Below are 22,149 nucleotides of genomic sequence, written 5' to 3' on the forward strand. Positions count from 1 at the left end.
TAGCAGTGGGCACTGTTAAAGATTTGTCTGTCATTTTGGCCTTTGTGTGTTTACTAGATTAACAGTCACTGTTTAAATCGCCTGTTGTGATGCGTTTTCTGAAAGGTTTAGTTCATGTATTTCCTCCTAAACCCTTTCTTGCGCCACGGTGGTAACTCAACTTGGTCCTTACCTTCCTTATGTGAACTCCTTCTCAACTGTCGCACAGCTGTTCCCTACGTCTGTTGGTCCTTGAAGACTGTGTTTCTCATCATGATAACTTCTGCTTGTGGCATGATTGAGCTTCAAGTTCTAGCAGTTCAGCCTCCCCACACCACTTGTGCTGAGAACTAGAGTGGACTTTCTTCCAAAGTTTGTGACTGCCTTCAAGTCGTACTTTCCTTCACTCTTCCAATATTATTTTCCCTACTTCATCACTCGATAGAGTAGGAGAGACTCCATTGTTTGTGCCCCCAAATGAGCGCTCAACTTTTACATTTATTGTACCAAAGACCATTGGATGGACGATCAGCGCTTTGTGGGGATTTAAGGGACAAAGAAAGCCAAAGACTACAGAAAAGGATTTTGTCCATATGGCGTGTCCTTTTCATTAAGATCTGGAAACGTAATGGGAAAGAAGCAGCCTCCAGAAGCATTGAGGGCCCATTCCGTCAGGGACACGGCTGATACCACTGGGTTAACATGCAAAGTGTCTGTCCTGGATATATGTCAGGCTGCAACATGGGTATCAGTGTAGGAAGCACTAATGCCTTAAAGGTCATGTCCAACGGAAACACATTTGGTAGTTTGGACCTGCAGGACTTCTTGGATTCGATTAGACTCACCACCTTGGGAGGTACTATTCTGGTATCTATTCTAAAGGTAAGGAATCTGCGGTTCGAATTATCCATCAGAAGAACAAGTTACTTACCATTGGGAACACTCTTTCTGGTGGATACTCTGTCTAACCATAGATTCCTCATCGTCTTCTTTCCACCCTGTTCTCTGGAATAGGCACTTTTTTCATCTAAGATGATGCCAGATTAGAGATAAGCACACTGGCACAAACAGTTTGTTTTCGGAGAATGGCCACAAAGAAATTGATGTCCTTGCACTTGAATGGAGGCTGGTGACCTTTAAAAGTGGTTGGGCATAATCTTTTTGCTTTCATTCTAGTGCACGATTCTGACTTTTGAGGAAGTTTGAAGGCAGTAGGGGCTCCACCGGTCGCACTCTGACTCACTCACTCATTCTCACTCCTCACTTTGTCTCGCTCCTTATCAGTTAGTCTAACTCAGACTCACTCAATCTTATTCCTTCTCACTCAGACTCACCTATCCCCCAATCTCACAGTCTCACTCGTTTCCGCTTAGTCCCACCATTCTAACTCACTTATTTTCTGACTCACTCACCCACACTCTCAGTTGCACACATTCTTGGTCAATCTTACTCTGATTCGTTCAAACTCACTTACTCACCTTGTCTCATTCATTCTTACTCAGTCACACTCCTTCTGACTCACTCTGACTCATGCAGTCTTGCACGCAGAAACACTCAGTCATTCTTCCTTACAGTAATGCTTGCTGTCCATCTCCCTCACTTCCTGCTCCCTCACAGTTATACTCACATTCCTTCTCCCTCAAAATCAATCAGTCAGGGGTTTATGTAGCGTGGCTACTCAACTGTAAGGGTCTCTAGGTGCTGAGGGGGGGGGGAGGTTGGGGGCTGCTGATCCATCTGGGTGCAGTTGTTCAGTCGAAGAGCCAGGTCTTGAGATCCTTTCTGAATTGGGTTAGTGACTGGGATTGCCTGAGGTGGAGAGGCTGGGTGGTCCTGGTCTTGGCGGCGAGGTAGGAAAAGAATCTTCTTCTGACTCTTGTCTTGTTGATCCGTGGGACAGTGGCTAGGGCCAGTTGGGCAGAGCGAAGGTGTCTGGTGCTTGTTTGGAATGAGAGGCGGTGATACAGATATGCTGTTCCTGCATCATGGGGGGCTTTGTAGGCATGTGTGAGGGGCTTGAAAGTGGTTTGTTTGTTGACTGGGGGCCAGTGTAGTACTCAAAGGTGTTCGGTGATGTCTGTGGCGGGGGATGTTGAGAGCCAGTCTGACTGCAGCATTTTGAATGTGCTGTAGTTTCCTGAGGAGTTTCTGGGTGACGCCGGTGAAGGATGCGTTGCTGTAGTCGAGTCTGCTGCTGAGGAGTGTGTGGGTGACCGTCATTCTGGATTCGGTGGAGAAACCATCCAAATGTCTTTCGAAGTAGGCGGCACGTGTGGAAGCATGATGAGAATACAGCGTTGATCTGCAGTTCATTATGAGCTAGGAGTCCAGTATGATGGTGAGGTTATATGCGTGGTCCTTGGGGGTTTCCCAATGTGTGCCACCAGGAGTCGTTCCAAGCTGAGGCGGTGGGTCCCACGATGAGTACTTTGGTCTTCTTCGAGTTGAGTTTGAGGCAATGGCCTTCATCCTGCTGTGGAAGCTGATTCTGGCGGCTGTGGGTTCGTTGGTGAGGGAGAAGATCAACTGGGTGTTGTTGGCATAGGAGACTATGTTGAGTCCATGGTTCCTGACAACAGCAGCAAGGGGGGCCCTCACAGTTACACTCACTGTCATTTTCATGCTCTCATTGTCACTAACTAACTCCCTTCACTAATTCTCCCCCTAGCTCCCTGTCTTCAACATTTTTTTCTCTCACTAATCTTGCTGCAGGTTCTGTTTAGCCTTTTGCTCCTTTCAGCTACCAGCCCCGAAGTATCAAACTGAAAACATCAAGCCTGCGCAGACAAAGCTATCAGGTATTAGCCTCTGTTTCTTCACCCACCCTTCCCCAACTCAGTGATGATTTGGGAAAGGATAGGGTGACAGGCTGCTTGGCATGTAGCCACAGGCACTTTAGGCCATAAGCCTGCAAGCACACCTGTCCACCTTTTAGCTGTGATGCTTAGCACGTCACAAATGGGGGAAGGAAAGCGGTTGACAGGGCCCGAGGTTGTGGATAGAATTTCTCTAGCCCCGGTGATTTCTCTCTGAAGGCTGGTGCAGGCGCCTTCGTGTGTCCGCACCAGCTATCAGACAGAGGCTGTTGTCCGATTCAAAGGAGGTTGTCATTTTTATTGAGCCAGGAGTGAATCGATATTAGAACATTGCTGGTAGCTCCATTGAAAACAATGGAGTGCTCTAGGCTTATAATGGCTGGTATAAGCCCGGAGCTCCAACATTCCAATGTTTCTTTGTTCACAGCCGGAGGGGATTTCAATCCCCTCGCGCTCCCTGAAGGCTTTGTTTTATTTGTTAGAACATTCTGCCCTCTAGTGGCAGAATGTTCTAATAGCCTTTTACTCTTCGTAGCAGGGCTATACCGGCTATTAAAGTCCTGCAGCCTTGTTAAAGTCATTCGCCTTCGGACTTTAACGCTGCAGCGGGACTTTAATAGCCGGTGTAGCCCGCTACAGCGGGCTATAAGGCTTTAATAGAATATTATTCACTGTTGATATAATAATATAGCCTTATAGCCCGCCGTAGTGGGCTATTAAAGGCCCGCTGCAGCGTTAAAGGCCCGAGCCGAAGGCGAGGAACTTTAAAAAGGCAGCAGGACTTTAATAGCCGGTATAGCCCTGCTACGAAGGGCTATTAGAATATTCTGCCACTTGAAGGCAGAATGTTCTAACAAAACAAAGCGTTCAGGGAGCGCAAGGGGATTGAAATCCCCTCAGGCTCCCTGAAGCCTTTGTTCACAGCCTGAGCTGTGAACAAAGAAACATTGGAATGTTGGTGCTCCGGGCTTATACCAGCCATTATTAGCCCGGAGCACTCCATTGTTTTCAATGGAGCTACCAGCATTCCAATGTTCTAATAATAAATGGCCAGAAAACAATGTGCATAGTTCCTGAGCCCATTACGAGGAGCTGCACTTGTGGCACCTGTATGCAACTACAGTGACCAGTTCCAGGGCCCAGTGGAGCAGACGCAGAGCCGTACGATGCCATATTACTGATGCACAGTGGCTGTGCTGTAAAATTTCCTGGATACAGCCGGGCGCTTAGGGATGGTCTACAGGCGAGTAATCTGTGGTTAGATAAGAGTATCAACCAGAAAGCGCTTTACAGAAGGTAAGTAATTTGCAATATTTTGACAGGAGTTTTAAATATGGCTTACTGCAAAAGATTTTTGTAAATGTTTTTATTTGAATCGCAAATTATCTTATTACACCTGAGTTGCAAAGTAGTAACAGAAACTGTTTTTCTAAGTGTCTAATGCCTTTTTCTAATGAATTGTGTAAATAACAAACTTTTTAATATATCTGAGGCTCGAACTGTCTGCTTCATTTCTTTGTTTGTTTTATTTTGTGTTAGCCCCTCGATGGGCTTCAGTTAACCGAGGAGTTTTAATATGTGACGAATGCTGCAGTGTACATCGAAGTTTGGGTCGTCATATTTCTCAAGTGAGGCATTTGAAGCACACATCGTGGCCTCCTACGTTACTGCAGGTAGGACATTTCACGAAATATGTCATTAAATGTTTAGTGAAAAATAAGATGAAGCTACTAATATTAAGACTCCCTCTCTACCCAAAAGTGACGCATTTCCCAAGAGTGAAGGAGAAATGGTATTGATCAGCAAAGACCACAAAATCAAGTGCTGGTTTCATTGTAATTTAGAAAGCGGAGATCATGGAGTCTTTTTTTTTATAAAGGACTAGTCAGTGATTAATTATTCAGAAATACGTGACAGTATTGGTACCTTGATAAGATTTCTGTACCTGTAAGTGGTTTTCTGTCAACAAGAAGGCTCTAGTTTCTGAGAGGCAAACATGTTTGTGGCAAAACAATTTACTAAAATGTCAGGCATTTTTTAATTTCACGTTTGTTCGGGCTCCCATAGCCAATCAAAAGCTTCTGCATTAAGTGCAGAATTTCTGGGAAATACAGAGGGGTGTCATTTGGTTTGTATACGCTATTTTTTACTTTTCGTGTAATGTTTAAAACGCACAGATTGTGCCCATTTTAAAGTTTAGGTCTATTGACGCTTTATCTTCTTTCTAACTAAAATATCTAATTGCATGTGTTTGGGTGACCAAGGGTATCACCTCTACTGTCAAGGCCATTCCATTGCCAAAGGAAAAGTGTTATGTGCTGTTGCTGTGTACGACTGACCAGATGCTGGAGTATTTAAAATGTGCAGTGGGATTTTTTTCTAGTGTTAGAAACACTTGCTGTCCTTTAGGCAATGGTGGACATAGTACAATTGAAACAAGCAGGTAGACCATCTGCACAAAATTCACTACTTCATCAACACATGGGGTGCAAAACAATTCCTGTGGGATTCTACTACACCAGCACAATAGCAGCTGCTACACAATTCAAACACAACTTGCTTGAATGACACATGGCACTTACAACATGCACACCTTAAGGTAAACTCAGTCTATGAGCAGGGCAACTAATTGCCAGCAGTGCTAATGACAACTAGCTGGGAGAGTTAACGTGTATTTCAAAAAGAGAGTAATTTTCAAAGGTGAATGCACCTAGTGTGTGAAGATTTAAGGAGTAGCACTAAAGGAAGTGCTTAGAAAAGACAATGTTACCCTGTGGAAGAGAGGCGCCAATGTGTCAATTTGAAGTACAACTGAGCTCCCACTAAATCCAAATAAGCTGACTCCTGAAAGGTAAATTAGATTCTACGAGCCAGGCTTCTAGGGGTGAGCCATGAGTTCCCAAATAGCAGAGACTTTTTCATAGAAATACAGAAAGGTGTTCAACAAATAACTAAAACTGCACAGTTAAGAAATAAATAACTTAAAAGGTCGAGTTTAGAAGGGGTGAACTTCGTGCAGTAATCAATCAATACTTTATTCAGCTTTTGTAAAAAAACAAACATAAAAAGTCAAGATTACATCAAATCAGGCCGCCTAAGAATACACATAATAAAAATGGAGATAAAGGGTGTGGCCAAGATGGCGACTGGGCGGTAGTAGACTCTGTTTATTTATTGATTTATGCGATTTTCTATAGCGCGAACGTTACCCGAAGGTGTCAGAGCGCTTTACATAAGCACCAGTTGAAAAACATAAGGATTTAGGATTATATGCGTTACAAAGAGGATACACACGGAAAAAATTGCAAATGTACAAGATGTAAAGTCACACAAGGAGGAGATACAAGTGGATATACTCTAAGAGTCACATATGAATGGTAGATAGTATAAAGGTCTACTGCATATACTAGTGATTAGAGTTATCTCTATATACATAGGGAAGGGATACGAGTGGATATACTGTAAGAGTCACATAGAAATGGAAGAGAGCACAACGGTCTACTGCCTATACTAGTGATTAAAGTTATCCCTATATACATATATATACACACATAGTAGATTTCCTCAGGCAGAGTTCCCTTAAGTGGGGTCGTAGGGGGGACGTGGTCACAACACCAAGGGAGGGTGGGAGGGAATCCAGGGTAAGGAGAGAAGGCAAAGCAGAAAAGGGAAGAAACATTTGAGGAACATCAAGGGGGAAACGAGGGAATGGACAAGACAGGCCGGGGACCAGAGAAAAACGGCCGAGAACAGCAGCAAAATGGCGGGCAGGACAGAAGGAAAAGTAAAGAAGTCCATGAGAGTCTGTAGTCCACAAATGCAGTGCCTCAAGTGATACCCGTATCGGGGTCTGTAATTATGATCATCCGACTCTCCGATGCGTCTTATAGGAGTGCCGCTGGCCAAAATGAAGGTGCCCTGTCCGGCCTGATTCCTGCTTGTAGATGTGCACTCTGGTGCTACATGGAGTCGAGCTCCCCGTATGTGGTCTTGGCCATTTTGGAATCAGGCAGACCTCGTGTCATATGCCTTTGAGCCTCTGGCGTCCCCCCTTGTAGTGCTTTGTCAATCCTCAGGGTGACCACCGGCGCTGGCTTCTTGCTGTGCGTGGCCTCCGCTTTAATCTGTCAGTATTCAGCCAAGGGTGCCTTTGTTGCGATGTCAGCCGCCGCCCGCCATCTTAAAGTCAGGCACTGTGTGGGGGCACTACTCGGGTGCCCCGGGCCGCCCCGCAACTGCCCTCCAAGAATGGCTCACCGCTACAGCTGGTGTGCGCACGGGCATTCTCTTCCCAGATCTCAACGGAGGATCGCCGCAGCCCGCCAGTGCACTCCCAGATTGCACGCACGTCGGGTCCGGTGTGGCCATTCTCTGCCGATGCTGCCAAGATGGCGGTGTGGCGCGAAGTGACAGCCACCTCTGGAAATGCCAGTAAGATGAGGGGGGGTGGCGGTACCAGCGATGCGTCAGTGTTCTGACCCCCAGTAGCTGCCTCAAACGTTCACTGGAGTGGGGAGATTTGGCACCTGGGCGGGGGACCGTGCAGCAGCATCCCCGCCCGCCCTCGGTCTCCGCCGCGGCTCTCAGGGTTTGCGGGGGTCGGTGTGGAAGATCGACGTGGAGTAGGTAGCTATTTCCCCTGCCGCCGCCCTGGGCCGCCGTCTGATTCCCCCGGTCCGAGAGTGCGCCCCTCGCAAAACAGAGCTTGACCGCCCCGGAGTCGGGGCGTAGTTCTGGATACCGCCATCTTGTTGCCGGACACCGGGATGGCTCTTCTGCAATAATCCTCGTCAACGCTGCGGCTTTCCGTGATTACAGCGTCCCTCTAGGCGCAGCTTGAGTTCCAACTTTTGTCGGCTCGGAGCTCGGATTGACGATGTGACACCATCTCTTGTGCTGCCCGAATGCGGAGCCACCAGCAGAGCGTGTCCGGGCAGCACGAAGCCCGCCACTCTGTGAGCTCCGCCACCGATTAATTACAGCCGGTGGCCGTCCTCCGATCCCCAACGGACAGCGGAACCTCTCCGTAGCTCTGGGAAGCGGTGGAGACCCGTAGGGTCGGAGTTTGCCGTCCGCGACCGGTGAGGTGAGAGCAGGTTCCCTGAGTGACTTGGAGGCTGCATTGGAAGTCACGCCCGTCGGCGCACTTCAGCAGTACGCGATCCGTGGCTGCAGTGAGGCCCCGCAGGCTGCAGTCGGAGTGGTTTGCGCCCGTTTCTGCACGGGAAGAGCAGGAAGACTAGAGTGCGGCTGGTGACCGGGCCTAACTGCGGGACTGCCTTCTTGGAAAATAAGCGAGCTATGGAGAGTGAGCCTTGATGTGCGTTACGGGGGAGATAAATGACTGCAGTGAAAACTGACCCAGAGGTGCTAGAGGACAGCCGTCTTCTGCCATATACTGAGGAATATCTGAGCTGATGTCTTGGGAGAAATGAGAGGTACCAGAGGCGTCCTTGAATGCAAAGCAGTAAATGGAGCGTTATAGGACATATCAAGCACCCTGACTTACCTGAGGGAGACCCTGTGACTATCTAGGGCCCATGGGGAGCATCTAAAGTGTCTATGCCCCCCTTCTCCCCCCATCGGTCTTCTGTCTGTTTCATGTTTCCGGAGAGCGCAAGGCGTTGGGGGTTAGAGACAAAAGAACGCAGAGGAAGAAAGTTTGCACTGTGCCAAAATCCAAATACGCATGCAGCTCTGGGGTTTTGTGAGAATTGTAGTTGCTTTAAGGCCTTGGGGAGGGGGTCCGATTAACACAAATAATAAAGTGAACCCGCCCCCGGGGTGCAGGCTCTGTCACACTGCGAACAAAGGGCTGCGGGGAGGTTGTTGCGTGCCACAAAAGATGCCCTCGGGTTCTAAACGCTTCCCCGGGGGGCCCGCATCGGGGAGCCTGCTGCCTTGATGCTGGCTCACTTGTGCAGTGGACTAATGCACCACTCTAGCGTTGGCCCTGGAGGTCACAGGTTCAAATCACAGGATCAAGCCTTAAGCTAAGGCGAAACGCGTTGGGTATGGTGGAACCTTGCAAATAAAACCGCCACGGCTTGTGTGAACAAGTGTGTGCGCTTCATTTCTTTTTTACCATGAGGTAAAAATCCTGTTGTGAATATATATATATATATATATATACTGGTAGTCTCCTGAATTGGCGCAAGTCGGTGGAATTGGAAGCAGGTGAGGCTCCTACACCACTGGGAGGAGGAGCCCATTTAACAACCCGGGATGGGAAGCACGCAATTTAGATAGGCGCATCTGATGAAGGCACACGCTGAAACCGGTCGTGCGGAATCCATTAAAGCAACTTCTGTGAATCCCGCTGTGTCCTTTGTTTTTCTTTCACCGTTTGGGAAGGAGAAGTGGATTTGTATATAGAGCGCACTGCCTATGGGTGCACAAAGGACCCTTTCGCAAAAAGAGGACACGGAAACATGGGCAATCTTTGACAGTAACCAAGGTATTGGACTTAATCCGTGACCCGCCACGATCACTAACCTGATGCCCTAAAGCCGCGGTTGTACTGCGGACCCAGATATCTGGGTGAGACGCTATTAGAACACTATCGTCTCCCAATTGGTGCACCTGGTAAGCCCGTGGAAGGAAGAATGGGAACATAGGAGGACAGTGCTAAAATTAACAGAGCGTCTTCCCTGAGCACCGGACTACCGAAATGCTGCACTGTGGGACTGGTAGTCTCCTGAATTGGCGCAAGTCGGTGGAATGGGAAGCAGGTGAGGCTCCTACACCACTGGGAGGAGGAGCCCATTTAACAACGCGGGATGGGAAGCACGCAATTTGGATAGGCGCATCTGATGAAGGCACCCGCTGAAACCGGTCGTGTGGAATCCATTAAAGCAACTTCTGTGAATCCCGCTGTGTCCTTTGGTTTTCTTTCACCGTTTGGGAAGGAGAAGTGGATTTGTGTGTATATATATATATATATATATATATATATATATATATATATATATATATATATATATATATATATATATATATATATATATGTATTCACGCTCCAAGGTTGTCCACCATGTGAGTAGCACGCGAGCAGCAGCTTTATTTATGTGTAGGTGAGGACGGGGATCCGCTTGTAGACGCCGCTCCGTAATGGATCTGCCCGACGCGTTTCGAAGCTCCATCTGCTTCTCTTCAGGGGCTTTAACGGAAGCGGTGTGCGCACCCGCTACACTTCTCCAATTATATAACTCGCCCGTCGATGGGAGGCTCCAGTGAGACTTCTGGGAAGTGTAGTACGGAAAGCACACAATCAAGTCCTGTATGGACTCCACAAGTGGGCCCGTCCTCGATTCCATGTACGGCTGCTACTTCACTGCCGTGACCCCCACGTTAACGGGGTGGTGCATACTCTGCGGCTGGACTGCCGCATATAGATTCACGCTCCAAGGTTGTCCACCATGTGAGTAGCACGCGAGCAGCAGCTTTATTTATGTGTAGGTGAGGACGGGGATCCGCTTGTAGACGCCGCTCCGTAATGGATCTGCCCGACGCGTTTCGAAGCTCCATCTGCTTCTCTTCAGGGGCTTTAACGGAAGCGGTGTGCGCACCCGCTACACTTCTCCAATTATATAACTCGCCCGTCGATGGGAGGCTCCAGTGAGACTTCTGGGAAGTGTAGTACGGAAAGCACACAATCAAGTCCTGTATGGACTCCACAAGTGGGCCCGTCGGGCAGATCCATTACGGAGCGGCGTCTACGAGCGGATCCCCGTCCTCACCTACACATAAATAAAGCTGCTGCTCGCGTGCTACTCATAAGGTGGACAACCTTGGAGCGTGAATATATATATGTATATATGTATATATGTATATATGTATATATCTCCTACTGGCGTTCGCCAGTAAGTAGTTATAGTTAGGATTGTTTTCCATAGGAAATCCGCAACATTCTATTGGGAATAACTTTGGCGTCGGTGGACGAATCTTCGCAAATTTCTCAAAGAAGATGCTCCGCTCTGCTCCTTCCATGAAAGTTTGGGGGGGGATTCGTCAAGCGTGGGCCGAGATAAAAGGGGGGTCCTAAACGTGTTTCCCCCATGTTAATTTCCATAGGGCGGTTGGACTCACTTTTAGCCCGAACGGCTGAATGGATTTCCACTAAACTTGGCAAAATTGTAGGAACTGGTAGCCCGATGTGCCTTTGCTATGTCTCAAGATACGTGCTCCAGTGGATTTTGAGTAATTTAGTTTCAAAAAAATATATATATCTATATGCGCGCCCTGGTACGCGCACCGGGGCGCGTACCGGGGCGCGTACCAGCGCGCTACGCGAGTAGGCGAGCGGAAAGCTGATTGGCTCTCGGGTGTCTGTTAACATTCCAAACAGTCCGGAGCGGCCGCCATCTTGTGTCTCGGTAGGATCGAGACACAAGAGGTGGCAAAAACAAAGGGGGAAATGACCAAAAGGGGGCAGGGTAGACCCCCCCCCCCCCCTGACCCCCTAGGTTTGATGTGGGGGCCATAAAAGGGCCCCGCGGGGCAATTTTTAAATTTTTTTTATTTCGATTTTCGCGGGGGGAGCGCCCGGTACGCGCACCGGGGAGCGTACCATGGAGTAAAAAGAATGTCAGTTTTTAAAAAATGTAGCATTTTTTTATGAATTGGAGGTAGTTCTGAAAAGTACTGTTTTTTAAATTCTTTTTGTTGTTTTATATTTTTTTATACTTTTTTAGAACGATTTTATATTTTTGGGGGATTTTTTTCAGGGGGAAAAACAAAAACAGGGATTCCAAAACTGCTCAACAGGAGCAAAAAATTGTGAAAAATTAGGGACGGGGAGGGCAGCGGTGTTCCTGTCTCTTTATAGCAATGAGTTCAACGCTCTGATCCCCATAACAGAGCAGTTCATCACAGTCCACGCATAGAAATGTTATGCCTGCAAAGACCGGCTGCACGTTAGGGACCATTCTTCCACGTGGTGTTCTTGAAGGTGTTGCTCCACCAGTGGAGGTGCTCCCGCCATCGCTTGGTAAATTCCGTGCCAGGTCCCTGACACTCTCCCTGGCATAGTTATTTGGGTGTTTTCTCTGGACATGCCTAATTAAAGTGGCATTTCCAAAGCTATATTTCCTATTAGGATTGCCTCTGGATAAAATACTGCCACATATCTTGCAGGTTACCTTAGCAGCATTAACCTTTTTTTTCCTTCAGGGATGTCAAAAAATTTCCAAATGAAATGGTCCTTTGTTTTGTGGTGAGGAGGGTCCTCAGGCAAAAAACCATCAGAATCACTGCTGGATGACTCCCTTGCAGCCATTGCTGTAGATCAGGAAACTTTGAGAAGCAGATAATGCACAGAATACCTCTTGCTCTCTCCAAGTACAAAGCAATAGTGAGAGAAATGGGTGGGTTTCTCAATATTTGGAAAAAAATTGTTCTGAACCAATGAAAAGTGTTATTTTAAAGTCACATGGCTTGACGCGCTTACGCTACGCGCCCGGGGGAGCGTCCCGGGGCGCGTAGCGTAAGCGCGTCGGGGCACTTACGTTGCGCGATCGTATGCGCTCGGGCGCTTTCGGGTGCGCTTACGCCGTGCGTCATAAGACGCATCTCGCGGCTACGCGATGCGTGTCTTATGACGCACTGCGTCGCGGCTATGCGATACGCTCACCGGTACGCGCCCCGGGGCGCGCCGTAACACTGCGCTCACCGGTGAGCGCATCGGTACGCGCACGGGGCAAAAAAATAAATAAATAAATAAACATATAAACATAAATAAATAAACATATAAACATAAATAAATAAACATATAAACATAAATAAATAAACATATAAACATAAAAAAATAGTATTACATAATTATACAATATAAAATTCATTATAAAAAATATTACATTTCATACCTATAGAAATTTGCGCTTAAATTTTTTTTGAAATTCACTGAAAAAACCATAGGTTTCACACCAGTTATAGTTAGCTGGAAATTTTACTCGCATAAAACCATTGAAATTCCCACGTTATAGTTAGTTGGACTCACTATAACTTGCGCGTGCAATGCACTGCTGATGACGTCACATATTACATCACTCATGACATGGTCAGTGACATCACTCATGACATCACTGATGACACAATCCTTGTGACAGAGTGACAGACCTCCTTTCACTGTAATGTAACCCTTGAAACACATATTCAAAAATAAAAACGAAAATAAAAAAAATAAATGGATACCCATACCAGTTACAACAACCAATTCAATAATTCCACCATCTATATACACATCCACTCATTCACCAACAGTTCTATATAGTCACTCATACATATATACTCACTCATCATATGTAGTGATACACCTATACATCCTCTTACACACGGACAGTCATCCAAAACATACTCTCACACATACTCACACATGTAAATATACTATTGAACATCCATTTATTTGCATATACAGCTATACACACCCTACCACTTTACTTCTAAGGAAACTTACACATACTTACTCTTTTAAACAATCACTTATAGAAACACATACTAATTTAAACAGGAACTCTTTCAATCCCTCACTCTCACATATACTCACTTATATACATCATTAAAACATATGTAAAGACACTAGTGAGAGTCATTCACTCACTAACACACACATATACACACTCATCCAACCATACAGTCCTGCACATATGCTGTCTTCAAAACGCATACAAAGAGAGAGTCAGTCATTCATGCATGTATGTGCTAAGTAATACCCCCACCAAACCATACAAACACTCATACTGATACTAAGAAAAACTTCTAATAACCCATATGCATACACATGTAGCTACTCACCAACCCATGCAGCCACTTATACACAAAGTGAAACACTAATACATATATTTAAACATCACTCTCTAATATATGTATTCACTAAGATACACTTAATAAACCAGTTAACCAATCAATTGTTTTTAAAACAAAACATCCATGTAAACACTTATTTAAACATTTATTCTTCCATCAACTTTTACATATACATATATAACACATATTTATTTTTCAGAAAGACACACATTCACTGGATGGTGTCATCAGTGATGTCATGAGTGATGTCACTGACCACGTCATGAGTGATGTAATATGTGACGTCATCAGCAGTGCATTGCACGCGCAAGTTATAGTGAGTCCAACTAACTATAACGTGGGAATTTCAATGGTTTTATGCGAGTAAAATTTCTAGCTAACTATAACTGGTGTGAAACCTATGGTTTTTTCAGTGAATATATATATATATATATATATATATATATATATATATATATACACACACACACACACCAAGGTGTATTGAAGAATGATTGGGTGTATGACTGTCTGAATGGATGATTTAGTAGGTGCATAACTGACTGTATAAGTGAGTGATTAAACGTGTCTTATTGAATGCATGGGTTAGTGACTTAATTGTGTAAATGTTTGTTTCTGTTTGTTGTTGTGTAAGCGGCTGCATGGGTTGGTGAGTAGCTACATGCGTGTCTATATGGGTTATTGATTGGTTGAGTATCTGTATGGGTGAGGGTGTGTGACTGCATAGATGTGTGAGTGGGTGATTCATTGGGTGTATGGTTTCAAGAGTGCATCTGTGAAGGGCTGTAAGGGGGACTAGTGCAGAATGAGACAAAAGGGGTGCAGAAAGAGGCAAGTGAGGTGCAGAAGGGGGAAGAGAACTGCAGAAAGAGGCAAGAGAGTTGCAGAAACCGGCAAAAGGGGTGCAAAAAAAGGAACGTGTGCAGACCTAGGCAAGAGCGGTGCAGAAAGAGGGGTACAGAAAGAGGCAAGAGGGATGCAGAAATTTGCCAAAGTGCAGAAAGACACAAGCGCAGTGCAGAATGAACCAACAGAGGTGCAAAACAAGGCAAGATGGGTGCAGAAAGAGGTAGGAGAGGTGCACAGAGAGGCAAGAGGGATTCAGAAAGAGGCTAGAGGGGTGCAGAAAGACGGAAGAGAAGTACAGAAAGAAGCAACAGATGCTGAAAGAGACCAGAAGGGTACAGAAAGAAGCAAGGGAAGTGCAGAAAGGCACTAGAGGTGCAGAAAGAGGCAAGATAAGTGCAGAAAGAGGCAAGTGAGCTGCAGAAAGAGGCAAGTGAGCTGCAGAAAGAGGCAAGTGAGCTGCAGAAAGAGGCAAGAGTGGTACAGAAAGAGGCAGGAGTGGTACAGAAAGAGGCAAGAAAGGAGCAGAAAGAGGCAAGAGATCTGCAGAAAAAAGCAACAGGTGCTGAAAGAGGCAAGTGAGGTGCAGAAAGAGGAAGACATGTGCAGAAAGATGCAAGAGAAATGCAGAAAGAGGCAAGAGAGGCACAGAAAGAAGAGAGGTTTGTGCACCATTAGTACCCATTTAACACCCACATTTAGCAATAAGTAACACTTGACCATTCCAGCTTTGCAAAGGGCCTTCCACCACGCTGTAACACATGAAGCTGTATTTGTGGGAACAGTTGAGCTGTTTGAGCTACAAACCAGGCTTGTTTGTTCAAATGTGCAGATTAGGCAGCAGATGATGGAATATTTGGCAAATGCGGAAAATAGTTAATTATGTGAAAATTGGTGCAGCCAAACTATCACATAATTTCAGTGGCCCTGCTCATACCTCTGACTAGGTCCAGAAGTGCTCCTCAGTGGTTCTTTCTTGTTTTGTGTCTCATTGAGTTTATAGTTTAGCTTCTATGGAAACGAGGAAGACTAAACCTGAGGTTACCACTCCACAACACAGACGACAATACTACATAATTACTCTCCAAAACATATAATCCCACTCCACATAATTCCTATACCACATACTTTCTATTCACGTAATTTCAGTGTACAACATACCAGATAATTCCACTACACACAACGTACATCTACTCTACACCAAGAAACATTTGTAAAAACCGTTTACATTTACAATGCAAATAGCTCTAACTCTCGCAAATGTGAAACCTACTACATTTACAAATGCTTCTTTAACTAGTAGTCGTGTTTGCTGAGTGGTGGAGAAAGGGTGTTGGGCTTCCAACCAGCGCTCAGGAATTCCGTTATGTAGGACTTACAGGAAGTACCAGGAGGGCTTCTTGGCCCCTAAAGTCCCTCAGGAGTAAAGTGGACTTCATCCCTCATCCCGTAGTCTGCCAGTAGGCGCGTTTGCAGAATGGTGGAGTAAGGGAGCGTGGCCTCCGAAGACGTCTTAGCAGTCCCACTGTGTGGGACTTACTGGAGGTACCAAGACAGGTAGTTGGCCCCCAAGGACTTCCTTGGGAGCCCACTACCCCTCATATTACCTCCAGTAAGTTCAGCACAGCAGGATTGTTAAGTACTTGTAGCAGGCCACGCCCCCTTTGCCCACCACTCTGCAAACGCACCCCCTGGCACGCCCTTGTATGGGGGATTAAAATCCCCTTTGCCGCTGGGGGTCCTTGGGCGCCAACTAGCCTAACTCTTATAGTGGGATTGCTGATAGGTGGACACAGGCCATGCCCCCTTTGTCCACCACTCTGCAACGCACCTCCTGGTGCATTCCAAGTTGGGGAATAAAGTCCCCTTCATTCCTGAGGGTCCCTGGGGGCCAGCTTGCCCACCAGTTACCTCCAGTAAGCCCCACACAGCTGTATTGCTGAGAGTGGTCTGAGGCCATGCCCCCTTTTTACACCAGTCTGCAAATGCGCATTCCCTTCTTTTTGTTTTTTAATGAGTACGGGAGGTGGGCCGCGTGTCCCTCTTCCCCTGGGCCACTTCTGGCCCCAGGGACCCATCCCCTCGGGTCGGCCCTCATTTTGGGGACTGTCGGGGGAGCCCCAATGTCCCCACGGTCTCTGCCTACTCCCCGCCTCCTGGGGAAGCCAGCATTGCTTTTGGGCAAGGGAGCTGCATGTTAGCAGCTCCCCTGGCCCAAAAGCAATTCTTCTTTGTTTCTTGGAAGTGAGAGCAGGTTTCCTACTCTCGCTTCCAAGAAGCAAAGAAGTGTTTGCTATGGCAGGGTGGGAGCTGTGCTCCTGCCCTGCTAAACATAGAAAGCGGCAATGTTCCAGGGGTGGTCACCCCGGGACTTGGCAGGAGCCGCCCCTGGAAGCTTGTTTCCTTTCCAGTAAAGAATTGGCTTGGTAGTTTGGTCTGCCCTGTTCCCATGATGCACTGGGCCAGGGTCAGACTAATTTGCATGTAGCCAGGTTCTGAACTGGGATGGTGCAGTGAGCTAAAAAACGGTGATGGATCAAGCCCTGATCTTTTGACTGGGTAGGAGTGTTCTGCTTAATTCAGATACTCTGTCCATCACCACCCCCCTTTATGAATCGTTTTGGCCACCACAAGCGTGGAAGGGTATGCTCAGATGTGAGTCCCTTGCTCACTGCACCATCAGGATTCAAGCAAGCCGGGCCGAAGACGGCTGTAATGCCAGAAACCGATCCCCGGAAGCTTGTTTCCTTTCCAGTAAAGAATTGGCTTGGTAGTTTGGTCTGCCCTGTTCCCATGATGCACTGGGCCAGGGTCAGACTAATTTGCATGTAGCCAGGTTCTGAACTGGGATGGTGCAGTGAGCTAAAAAACGGTGATGGATCAAGCCCTGATCTTTTGACTGGGTAGGAGTGTTCTGCTTAATTCAGATACTCTGTCCATCACCACCCCCCTTTATGAATCGTTTTGGCCCTGGAGGATGGCGGTCCCCAAGGCATCGAGGGCTCCAGAAAGGGGGGGCCGGGTGGCCCCCCTCCCATCATGTTTGAAGCCTCGGGGAGGCGATGGTTCCTGGGGCTTGGGGGGCCCGTGAGGCCACCCCTCCCTCGATATTGAACAAAGCAGTGGGGAGTTGGTGGTCCCTGGAGCTTGGGGGGGGGGGGGGGCATGGAGCCTCCCCACCATAATTATACAAGCCCCAGGGACGTGGCATTCCCCAGGGCTGTGCGCGGCCCGCATATAATTACATATTGCTCCCCGGACCAGGCCCACCCGGGGGCTCATTAAAATGAAATGCTTTCTTTCCTTTGTTCTTTTTTTTTTAAATGCTTTTTTTGGCCTGGAGATCCCTGTGGGACACCGTGAGTAGGCCTAGGGGGTTAGAGTCTTTCCACCCTGCTCCCTTTTCTTGTTTTTTGAAATCATTTTTGTAACTGTTTTCTTGTGACTCCTTGGAGTGTTGGAATGAAGCTTGTGCTTGGGAGGGTTTGTGACTCCTCGGTGCTCAGATATATACATTTTTATTTTTTAATTTCTCAGCAACTACTGAACAGATTTACACCATTTAAAAAAAAAAAGGTCACCAAGACCTACCTTTTTGCTAAATTTGGGGTAATTCCGTTCAGCAGTTCGGTATGTAGTTTTGTCTAAAGTGCCTATGGAACGTAACATGGGGGAAAACATGATTTGGGACTCTCCTCTTTTCTCGGACCCCGCTTGACTAATCACCCGAAACTTTCAGGACTGGAGCTGACCTGACTGAACCATTAGTTTTGAGAATTTCACTAAGATTCGTCAAATAGCGCCAAAGATATTAGCAAAAGAAAAAACGCTTTTTGAAGAGAAACAAGGTCCTAACACCGCCAGTAGGTAATATATATATTAGCACCAGCTCTAGTCTTCACATGAAAAACCAGACACAGACACTGCGAGGAAAGTTAATTGCATGTTTTTAATTTTCACTGTAATGGGTTTCGGCAGTTCCTGCTGCCTTGATCACACACTAGGCGCCATTAATTCCACCATGTTAAATGATTTTAGAACACCATCGACATCGTGAAAATACTTTTTGCACAGAATCGTTATATCATAGTCGTTTTTTCTTTTATACTTTTTTTCATCTCATAATCTTCTGGTACTATTAATTTTTTTCACAGTTGATTTCTATATGTAAAGTGCTCGTGCTTTGAAATGCCTTAGTTTACCACAACTACATATTCAAATATGTTGATAACATGTGTATAAAGTGATAGTAGTATCCTTATAGTCATGGCTCAATGTACGTAAAAAAAAAATCTTTTTAAAAAAAAAAAACGTTATTTACCAGGTTCAGAATTTAGTACAGCACGTTTTCCAGCTCCAAGAACATGTTATTTGTAACATTTCAGTACATAATACAGTAATTTGTGCATTGCATGACATTTATCTCCACAATAGTTTAATCAGATTTGGCCATCTGCATTTAGGTTGCTTAATCTGTACCCAACCTCAACAGCAATTTATTTCAACAATGCAAATTCCACCACAGCGTAAGAAGAAAAATCATACATTCAATTTAAACATCCTAGTTCTATGCCCAATGTACAATCGTTAGTGGATCAGCCAATACCTGCAGGCACTAGCCCGCATTATAACTGTGTGGCAGGTGGTGACTGTGTTGCTGCCGTGTACTGCTTAAAAGGGCCCCATATATCTTGCGGGCGTGAAGTGCTGGGCAAAGTGGAAGCATATAAATCTTAGTTGGTGTTGTAATATGCCAGACTACTTAGCCATTCCTTACAAGCTGGGGCAACATTCCTCCCCCATTTGAGCGCTATTTCCCTCTTGGCCAACAGCAACCCTATGGCCATGAATTTCCGGACCGTCTTGGGGATATTCTTGTACATATTCCTGTAATGCTACTTCTGGAGTGGGGTCAAGGTCTAAGCTAACCATTCTCCCAAGTGTTCAGTATATTTCGGACCAATATTCGCTTATTTGCAACATGTCCAGGTAAGGTGCGCAAAATCAGCGTGCTCAGATTTACATTTCAAACAACAGTGGGGCTTGTCTGGGTCTATTTTGTGAGTCATTTTGTGGGTAAAGTATATTCTACGCAAAAATTTAATATGGTTAAGTTTGTGGCGGCTATTCAGTGAGACCTCCTTGGTGTGCATGCAGCATGCAACCCAATGATCATCTGTGATGGGTGTTCTAAATCTGCTTCCCAGTTTGAGCTAATTTTAGCATCACCTACTTGGATTATCTCCACACATGCACGATAGAATTTGGAAACCAAATATTCGCCACTGGCACTATCGAGCACAGTGGATAGTGGGGGGCAGGGATCTGGATCGACAGGGAAGCCAGGGATCTTGGCTCTCAAAGTTGCACGCAGGCCAGTGAGCACGAACTTGTCCATAAAGGATTCCTCAGTAAGGGATTAACCAAATTAAAAATAGGCAACATCATGAACACATTGAAATGTCCAACATGAAATTCTTGATAATCAAGGAGTCCATTTTTAGATTTTCTGCGAAATTAGGTAATAAACCCATCTGTGAAATCCTAACCTTGTACCGGAGCAAATGCGTCCCAGGGGTCTGCTATGGGGCGGCTATCTGGGGGAGAGCTAATACAGCCTCCCTACAAACCCAGGAAAACAATTTCTTTAAAAGATTGTTGGCAGTCCCTAAGGCCACAGCCATTTATATAGTCCACAAAGAATTGTCGGTCCCTTATCTTAGTGACACGATAAATATGGCTGGCCTGACATTCTGAAGAGGGATAGGGGCAAAGGAGGAACAAAATGTACTCAAAAAATAATAATGGATTGCCTAACACTAGACTGCAGCAGGAAAATACCATGGTTAGAGCATATTTTTAATCTGCTAACATGATGCAAAATAGAATTTGATAAAAGGAAACCAACATCCATTCTAGAGCTTGGTAAAAGCGACCTGAAGCTCAAATATCTAAATGTTATGGAAAATGAAAGGAAAGGGGTTGCCATCAAAAAAATCTAGTGTTGCCTCTTATTGCGAAGGATCATTTACGATGACATTACAGCCTCATTTAATGCTGGTTAGAAATACACAACACAGATTTTACCTAACCAGGTTAAGGCTGGGGACATTACACACCCTGTTTGCATTCCCAAAAAAGGAAAAGTGGGGCCTTAAACTACCGAATTGCCTGTGTGACGGAAAAACAACGCAATCCATGCTGCAGTTCATTCTGTTCTGTAGTTTTTATAGGGATATCCGGAAAAGAATTTTATAGCCCTTTTTTTAATCGAATAAACATTTTAATTATAAACAAGCTTTTAATTTTATTTGTAGTCTGGGAAACCTGAAAATTATAAACTCTTTGATTAGATATGTGCAACTCGCTATTAGGAAAAGAAAGGACTATGCGCATTTAGATGCACTATCATATGAAATAATGGATGAAAATTATTAGGCCTCCCACCTCAGCATTTACATAGAAACGAAAACGTATTTGTATTTTATGTAAGCCCGTGTCTGTATTTTTCCCTATACTGTCTAGCTGCTGTTTTATGACCAGATGAGACACCATGCACTTTATATATGTATATGCACCAAATATGCATTAACATTACAAATTAGTATGAACCTCTTGTTCAAATTGTTTTGTGTAATAATATGAGTTATTTATAACTTTTAAAGGTTGCTTCACAATAGCTCGATGCCCTCTTTTGACAAACTCAAAGGGCATACCCAACTGGCGCATCACTATCCATAGAAATGGCCACTTGAGGAGTGAAATGCTTTCTCCGCGTCGAGCAGCACCACGGCTGCGGGTGTTTCATAATACCCCAGTAATGTGTCACTGATGTCTGCCGTTTCTGTTCAGATTTACTCAGAATCATCCCGGAGTTCTGTGATGTATGATTTGGAGTATGGGGATCCCAGTAGTTGTACTAATGTGTGCCCGGCTTCTCGCCCTCACCATATCTAGGTGCTACCACTTATTTGCAGAAGAAATGAGTTTCCCTCTCTGCGGCCTCTCTAAAATCTGCCATTAACACCAGCCTTCGCCGACCCCCCCCTCAACCGTATCCAAGGAGAGAAGAGTAGCAGCGTCTAACTCCGTCAGCTGCCGCACGACGGTGGCCAGAGTATTTCTCAAATCTTTCAGCACCCCAGCGTGCTTTGAAATGGCCACGCCCCGAATATATGCCTTAAAGGCCTCCCAAAGCGTTGCCCATGTGTCCACAGACCCTGTGTTTAAATCTAAATACTCCTCGAACGCTTCTCTTATTTTTGGAGTCGAACAGGTCATCATTTAATGCCGTACCCGGAAAACGCCATTAACGTTCATTGCCTTCTGGTCTGGGAACACCTAACCGAAGTAAGACTGGGGCATGATCAGAATAGGTCATAGGGAGTGCTGCCGTGGATTTGTACCACGTAATCTGGTCCAGGGCGAGTAACCAGAAATCCAGTCTGGTCCAGGTATTGTATTGGGTGGAATAATGCATAAACCCGGGTTCGTCGGGTTGCAAGCTCTCCAAACATCAGAGAGCTGGAGCGCCTCGCATAAGCTTTGGAGTCCACTGCACCAGAGGAGCTGTCGAGCGTATGGTTAAGAAGCATGTTAAAATCCCACCCCAATAGTATCTGCCAGCACCCATGCGTAAAATTATGGCGTCTAGCTCGTGGAAAAATTCCGGACTGTCCGTGTTGGGGCATAAATGCATATCAAA

The 22,149-nt window shown here is 45.9% G+C and overlaps 1 protein-coding gene across 4 annotated transcripts in view; it reads left to right on the forward strand.

The window, feature by feature from the left end:
- Window positions 1-22,149, forward strand: part of GIT2 (GIT ArfGAP 2) — a 692,535-nt gene that overhangs the window by 43,595 nt on the left and 626,791 nt on the right. For all 4 annotated transcript variants that reach the window (XM_078667341.1, XM_078667342.1, XM_078667343.1 and 1 more), the window contains exon 2: window positions 4,335-4,468. In XM_078667341.1, the coding sequence (XP_078523467.1) occupies window positions 4,335-4,468 (134 nt within the window). The remainder of the gene's footprint in view (window positions 1-4,334; window positions 4,469-22,149) is intronic.

The sequence above is a fragment of the Lissotriton helveticus genome, chromosome 11, assembly GCF_964261635.1.
Source record: "Lissotriton helveticus chromosome 11, aLisHel1.1, whole genome shotgun sequence".
Classification (NCBI taxonomy): Eukaryota; Metazoa; Chordata; class Amphibia; order Caudata; family Salamandridae; genus Lissotriton; species Lissotriton helveticus.